This window comes from Prionailurus bengalensis, chromosome A3, assembly GCF_016509475.1.
Source record: "Prionailurus bengalensis isolate Pbe53 chromosome A3, Fcat_Pben_1.1_paternal_pri, whole genome shotgun sequence".
Taxonomy (NCBI): Eukaryota; Metazoa; Chordata; class Mammalia; order Carnivora; family Felidae; genus Prionailurus; species Prionailurus bengalensis.
In genome coordinates this window covers 27,429,737-27,437,280 of record NC_057354.1, presented here as the reverse complement: position 1 = coordinate 27,437,280, position 7,544 = coordinate 27,429,737, and the positions used below count along the sequence as shown (strand labels likewise).

The window sequence follows — 7,544 nt, the reverse complement described above, 5'->3', positions numbered from 1 at the left end:
TTACACATTTCCAACTATAGGGTAACTCTTGGTACTTGTCTTGGCGGTAGCATTTTGTCCGTCTGCATGCCATCCAATCCCCAATAGAATTGTCCCTGGTGAAATAACATCAACAAGATTGGGTCCCTGCATATTATTCCCAGTGCATATCTCTAGTGTCCCATACCCAGAAGAAATGTTAATTAGTTGTACCTTCAGTGGTCTCAAGAGAATGTGCCAGAGCTGTGGAAGAATTTTCTCTTAGGTTTCCAGGTATAGTTGGGTTAACTGTTACCTCATCATCAAACCAAGATATGGGGGAATTAGAAAATAAATCCCAATCATTCGTATTAACAATTATCTGTTCTTCGAACGGTACAGGACGTGGTGGTGTTTTAGTGTATCCGTCGTCTTCTTTTATGGGAATGCAGCACGTTAGCTTGTTCATACAAAGAAGCTTGTACCTTTCAACATGAAAACATCGTTTTCTGCAGTGCCCGATGTTATCCTTCCAACATCTTTTGACTTCCCAGCCAGCTGCGGGGAATAAATGAGTAGGATAAGTTTTTAACTCTAGCACCAATGTGATAAGCATTAATTGAAAAACTTGACAACCATTACCCATCTAGAGCCATATGATAAATGCTACAAGCCATTGGGAGACCAAAAAATGAAACTGTATGTTAAATATTGTGTCATATGCCATCAAGGAAACGGGGGCTGGGTGGGGAGAGAGAGAAAGAAGGAAAGCAGAAGAAGGAAAGAGGAGGAGGAGGAGGAGGAGGAAGAAAGAGAGGTAGAGAGGGAGACCTATGTACAGCTAATATTTAAGCCAAGGCAAGAAGGATGGAAGGAGCCAGCCAAGTACACAGAAAGCAGAGAGAGAAAGGATCAGCAAATGCTCAGTCCCACTGCTGAGAAACTGCATCATGTGTTTGGAGGAGGCTGATGAGTCTGAAGTGTAACGTGACAAGGAGCCTAAGATGAAGTGAACTTCAAGTGGCCAATGCCATCACCCAGTCATGTTACACCATTGTTAAGCATTTTGGTTTCAAAACACAGTGTGAACTAATTTATTTTATGCTTTGGATGATTAGTTTGGATTTTATGTGGAAATTAGATTAGGGAAAAGAAAGAATAGAATCAGGAAGGTGTGTTAGAAGCTTTGGCTAGGTATGATATAATGGTGACTGGAATTGGGGCTTCAAGAACTGTGGGAAAAAGAGGGTAGATTTAAGACATTGGTTGTTTGGATATGAGATCAGAGGAAGATGGAGAAATCAAAGTGCATTCCTGCATTTCTGTTGAGATGGGGGAGATTAGTGGTACTTGCCATTTGCAGGATGGTAAACTGAGGAAACAACAAGCTTTGGAAGGAAGAGAAAGAGGCAGGCTCAAGTATTCACTTCAGGGCATGTAACATACACCTAGAATGTCAAAAAAGGCGGTGGAAACACCTGTAGGATCTCAGTAGACAAGTTCGGACTCTAGGTGTAAATTTTGGAATCGTTGCTTATGGATATTTCAGACTACAGTAATGGATAAAGTATAGTGAGCTGGAATAACGTGAGATAAAAAGGGGACCAAGATTGAATTCTGGTGAGTGTCAGTATTAAGAGCTCAAAGAGGAGGAAAAGACCCAAAAGGAACAACCAGGTAAGTTGGAACAAAACAAGAGAATGAGACACTGGAGAATTAGATTAGTTTCTCCAAAAGCAGACCTTGGGGGAAAATTTGAGTATAACAAGTGAACCGAGAGGCATTCTCCTCCATCTGGAATCAGTTTGGAAATATGGTAGTTAGGAAAGTAAGAAAGCCAAGAAGAGGTGAGTTATAGAGTTAGTTACCAGTGTGGTTGACTAGAGCATAATCCTGTGGGAAACTGTGGCAGCCAGTGCCTCAGAATTCTCCTTCTTGAGAATGAAAGGAGCTGGAGTATTTATCTGCCACCTGGCCAGCCAATATTTGATAGATGATCCCAGAGTGAGCTCATAATTTTCTGTCATTTCTGGATTGCTTTGTACAGGGGCATTTCGTACACAGTCAACCATGCTTTGGGGAGAACTGCAAGGTGCAGATCAGGCTAGTATGCATGAAAAATGGTAAATGCCAAAAGGATACAAATAAAGTTGTATCAGTGTAACTAGGTTATGCAAGAGAGGAAAGTGTTTCTTAAAGCAGTGAGTGGACATTTGTAGGCAAATATTGAGGAGAAGTTGAGTAAGATACGGGCAGAAGTGTCCATTGTGTTTAACATGATGATTGTCACTGATAACCATGAGAGGAGTGGTTTCAGAGTGAGAGAGGAAAAAAAAAAAGAAAGAAAAGTGAAGTTGGTGAAAGGTGAATGAGAGAAGTCGAAGTAGAACCTGGAGACAAAACTCTTAAGTTCCATGTGAGGAAGAGCGGAGAAATGGAGAGGTTCTTGGAGGACAATACGGAACCAAGGGAGCATTTTTCAGGGAAATGACAGAGCATGTTTGAAGACGCTTAAGAAGAAACCAGTAGAAAGGGAGAGATTAATGCAGAATAGGGAAATGAGACAAAAGAAAGGCATAGTTCTTCATGGTTGGCAAGGATCAAAATCACATTCGACAGATTGAGGCAGAGAAAGCACACGTCCTCAGCTATGTCAAGAGGGAAAGAGAAGATGGGTGCAAAGACATGCTGGTAGGAATGTTGACCGTGGTAAAAAGAAAAAGTTCTATTTGAATGTTTAATTTTTTTATTTTTTTGTTTTATTTGTTTAATCGGTTTTTTAGATTTCACATATGAGTGGAGTAATATAGTACTTGTCTTTCTCAGTGTGACTTACTTCACTTAGCAAAATACCCTCTCAATCCACCTATATTGGCTGTAAATGGCACAATCTTATACTTTTTTAGGGCTGCATAATATTTTGTGTGTGTGTATGTATATATATATATATACATATATATATATATATGTATATATATATATATACCACATCTTCCTTATCCATTTGTCTATTGATGGATACTTGGGTTGCTTCCCTATCTTGACTATTGGAAATAATGTTGCAATAAACATAGGAATGCACATATATTTCAAATTAGTGTTTTCATTTTCTTTGGGTAAATGTCCAGTAGTAGAATTATTAGATCATATGGTGTTTCTATTTTTTTAAATTTTATTTAAAAATTTTTTTTCAACGTTTATTTATTTTTGGGACAGAGAGAGACAGAGCATGAACGGGGGAGGGGCAGAGAGAGAGGGAGACACAGAATCGGAAACAGGCTCCAGGCTCTGAGCCATCAGCCCAGAGCCCGACGCGGGGCTCGAACTCACAGACCGCGAGATCGTGACCTGGCTGAAGTCGGACGCTTAACCGACTGTGCCACCCAGGCGCCCCTAAATTTTATTTTAGAGAGAGAGAGAGAGAGAGAGAGAGAGAGAGAGAGAGAGAGCAAAGAGTGGGGCAGAGGGAGAGAGAATCTTAAGCAGACTCCACACTCAACGTGGAGCCCAACACAGGACTTGACCCTATTACCCTGGGATCATGATCTGAGCTGAAATCAAGAGTGGGACACCCAACCAAATGAGCCACCCAGGCACCCCATGGCAATCTAGTTTTAATTTTTAATTTTTTTGAGGAAATCCATATTGTTTTCCACAGTGTCTGCGCCAATTTGCATTCCCACCAGGCGTGCACAAGGGTTCTTTTTCTCACATCCTCACCAACATTCTTACTTCTTGTCTTTTTATTTTAGCCATTCTGACAGGTGTAAGGTGATATCTCATTGTGGTTTTGGTTTGCATTTCCCTGATGACTGGTGATGTTGAGCAACTTTTCATGAGACTATTTGAATTTTTTAAATCTTGAAGTGTGGGATAAAGTCATAAGCTGGGAGGGAGAGTCATGTAGAGAAATAGAGCAGGAGAATTAAAGAGAAAGAAAGGTCAGTACAAAACAGCTGTCTGGGAAAGAGGAAGGATGAGCTCACAAAAGAAATATGGTAGGATTTCTAAACAATGTGATAATTTGAGGGATGAGGATCTGAGTATAAAGTGAAACTAGCCTGCTCCATTTTACGATCATTTTTCAGGCAAGTAAATATGACCGTCTTTCTCAGCAAATTGCCTGCAATGTATAAAGGTTAGTGTATCCTAGGCAGAGGAAGCAGCTGGAGCAAAGATTCTATGTTGGAGAAAGCCCGGTATGTATTAAAAAAGGGAAGCCGTTCTCAAAACAACCTTTTCTGGATTTAATTGAGATAACAGTAATTTGTCTCCTGTTGCCTCCCCTGGGCCAAGAAGTTTATTCCTCTTCTCCGATGATTCATTCTCTTATTTTTTTACTGGCTCTGATTTGCTTTGCTCATGTTAGAATTTTCTGTAAGTTTTAAGTGTAGACATTCCGCTTTTTTCTTCCAAGACAAACTTTGACATCACTTCTTCATTTCTTGTTTCTACAAAGATTGTTTCTCAATTTTTCTTTTCCTCTAGGATACCCATTCTTGAATGCCCCCCATTCAAGAAAGTGTGAGCCCCTAACTATGATACAGATTTTATTCTAGGTCCATATAGTACATTTGTGAACTAAGCAGACAAAAAAATCACATAGAGCTTACTTTCTAGCAGGGGAAGACAGACGATGAAAAACAAATACATTACCTTATATGTGAGAAGGTGACAGTGGTTTGCAGAAGTAAGAGAGAATAGATTTCAGCAGAATCTATTTGGGGTGTCATGGGGGCAGACTAGCAGTTTCTTTTTTTTATGTTTTATTTATTTTTGAGAGAGAGAGACACAGACAGAGCGTGAGCAGGGGAGGGCAGAAGCAGGCTCCAGGCTCTGAGCTGTCAGCACGGAGCCCAACGCACGGCTTGAACCCACGAACCGTGAGATCATGACCTGAGCCAAAGTCGGACGCTTAACCAACGGAGCCATCCAGACACCCCCTGACAGTTGTTTAAACAGAAGTTAGCATAGGGTTTGAAAGAAGGTGACAATTAAATAATGACTTGGAGGAGGTAAAGGAATTAACCACACCAGAGTCTGGGTCAAGTACATCTAAGCAGAGGAAACAGAAAGAACTCTGTGGGTTGAGCAAGCCAGGCATGTCTGAGGAAGAGCAATGAAGCCAGTGGGGCTCTAGTGAAGGGAGCAAAGACTAGAAGAGTAGAAGAGGTGAGAGAGTTCATAAGGGACAGATCACAGACAGCAGGTGAGCCGTTGTTGGGACCTTGGTTATTGTTCTGAGTAAAGAGGGCGCCATTGCAGAGTTTGGAGCAGACGAGGTACATAATCTGACTTCTCTTGGGAGTAGATTATGCCATCTGCTATCTTGTGAGATGACTGCAGGAGGCAGGTGTAGCAGGACAGATACCTGTGAGGAAGCTACAGCAATAGGAGGTGAGAGATGGTAGTGACTTGAACCAGAGTGGTAGCAGTGGAGGTGGTGAGATTGGTTGGCTCTGGACACAATTTGCCAGTGGACTCCCTGATAGATACAGATGTCACAGACAAAAATACCAAAGACAACTCCAAGAATATGGCTTAAGCAACGCAATGATGGCAATTGGGAATAATCTCTCATTGAATGTATTTTTGTTTAGAATGACAGCAGTTTTGGTTTTTTTCCCCAAAGGTCCTCAGTCTGGAATTATGTTGTTAAAACTTGTGACCTCCACCACCAATATCTCAACATCATAAAACTAACGAATGTGAATAACAATTGTATCATTTGGGGCACATAAGCCGTTCGCCAAAACATTTTCCCGTGTGTGAATTCTGCCTAAAACATACCAGATGCAGGATCAGATGGCACCGAGTTAAATACAGCCATTGACATTGATGGACAACTTGGCTTAGTAAAAAGTTACTTCACAAAACCATCAGATGCTCTCTTACTTGAAAATACAAAAATAAACTCAAATACGTTAAGTAGTTAAATTTCAAAACGGAACCTATAAAGGAAGATCTATAAATCAACCGGAATAAAAGCTACCCCCCCCAAATAAAAAGGAAAAACAGGCAGAACCACACAATTTGTAGACAAATTAAAATACACAATAAATATATATGAAGTTTGACTTCTCCATACTGAATGAAGTAGAAACAATTACATCTTTAAATATTATCCTTCATTTAAAATTTTTGATTTATGGCTGAGAATGGTTATATAGAACTAATTTGTAAATATAACATAAATATACTTATTAGCAAAAATAAGGACATAAATGTCCAATTATCAGATTGGATAAATGATTTGCAGAGCATCCATTCAATGAAATTTTGTGCAATTATTGAAAATTCAGTTGTTGGAAAATATTTAATACATGGGAAAATACTTACATTGTAATAGAAAATTTAAAAGTAGGCTACACATTTTTATTCACACAGTATCCAAGAAATCTGAGGGAGAGCAACAAAACAAAACTTTATTTTTAGTCCTTTACTATTTCAAAACTTTTCAAAATGTCAGCAAATAGTTCATAATCAGAAATTCACCCACCTTCTTTAAGTCTTGTGCATCCATTAATAACAATAAAGTAAGTTTCTGTATTGATAACAAAGTTTTAAGACATAGTAGTTGTACCTTGCAGAAGAATCCACACAGTTCATTTACACTGGGTTTTTAAAAATCTAAGTTTAAAAAAGAAAAAAAAAGAAAAAAAGATCTAAAAAAGAAAAAAAAATCTAAGATCGGTCTATCTATCTATCTATCTATCTATCTATCTATATCTGCTAGGATATACAAGAAATTGGTAAGATTGAGGGATTCTGAAAGAAAGATTGCAGAAATATTACTCTAGGGTAAGAGAGTACTTAAACTCATATAAACCTATCAAGTGCCTGATACTTTCCATCAATTGCAAGTATTGCTTTTCAATAAAAGTGGATAATTCTCAAAAGTAGCATTACTAAAAAGCAGGAATAAGCCCATTCATATCGATCTAATATGAGAAGCTTACTATTTCACTGGTTAACACTGGTTACTTATAGAGAGAGCTAGCAAGAGCTGCTCAGAAGATTGAGGAAATTCATGCCTTTAGAGAAATGTCTCAGAAGATCCCCCAACATGAGGCGCCTAGGTGGCTCAGTAGGTTAAGCGTCCAACTTCAGCTCAGGTTATGATCTCACTGTTCGTAAGTTTGAGCCCCACGTTGGGCTCTGTGCTGACAGCTCAGAGCCTGGAGCCTGCTTTATATTCTGTGTCTTCCTCTCTCTCTCTCTCTTTGCCTCACCCCTGCTTGTGCTCTCTCAAAAATGAGTGAACGTTAAAAAAAAAACAATAGAAAAAAATACATCATGGCCAAGAAGATTAAGAAAAAAAAAAAGAAGAAGATACCCTAACATGATAGGTGCCTCCAACAGAGTCTTAGAGAGTAGGCACATTGAGCTGCCATAATGAGACCATTTTGGTGGTTCTTTATTGGCCCAAGGCTTTTCCTGAAGACCCTCTTTTCCCCTCAAGATACCTGAAAGCCCAAGGTCAACAACATCCTAGTTCTATTGTGCCTATGTTGTAGGGTTCCATTACCTTTGGTCACCAGATTTAGAAACCCACATATAATGAAGGCCAGCATCAGGAGGTTCAT

The 7,544-nt window shown here is 39.4% G+C and overlaps 1 protein-coding gene across 1 annotated transcript; it reads right to left on the bottom strand.

Annotated features, from left to right (window-relative positions):
* DEFB125 (defensin beta 125) lies at positions 1–7,544 on the bottom strand. Its single transcript, XM_043602661.1, has 3 exons — positions 7,487–7,544; positions 193–516; positions 1–95 (listed from the first exon to the last, which is right to left on the bottom strand). The coding sequence occupies exons 1-3, from the start codon at positions 7,542–7,544 to the stop codon at positions 1–3; spliced, it is 477 nt and encodes a 158-aa protein (XP_043458596.1).

Excerpts from the sequence above, each read along its gene's own strand:
- DEFB125 (XM_043602661.1), bottom strand. The coding sequence starts at position 7,544 with ATGAACCTCCTGATGCTGGCCTTCATTATATGTGGGTTTCTAAATCTG. Across the intron at positions 517-7,486 it reads TCTAAATCTGGTGACCAAAG|CTGGCTGGGAAGTCAAAAGA; the intron begins GTAATGGAACCC and ends TATTCCCCGCAG. Across the intron at positions 96-192 it reads TTCTCTTGAGACCACTGAAG|GGACAATTCTATTGGGGATT; the intron begins GTACAACTAATT and ends TTATTTCACCAG.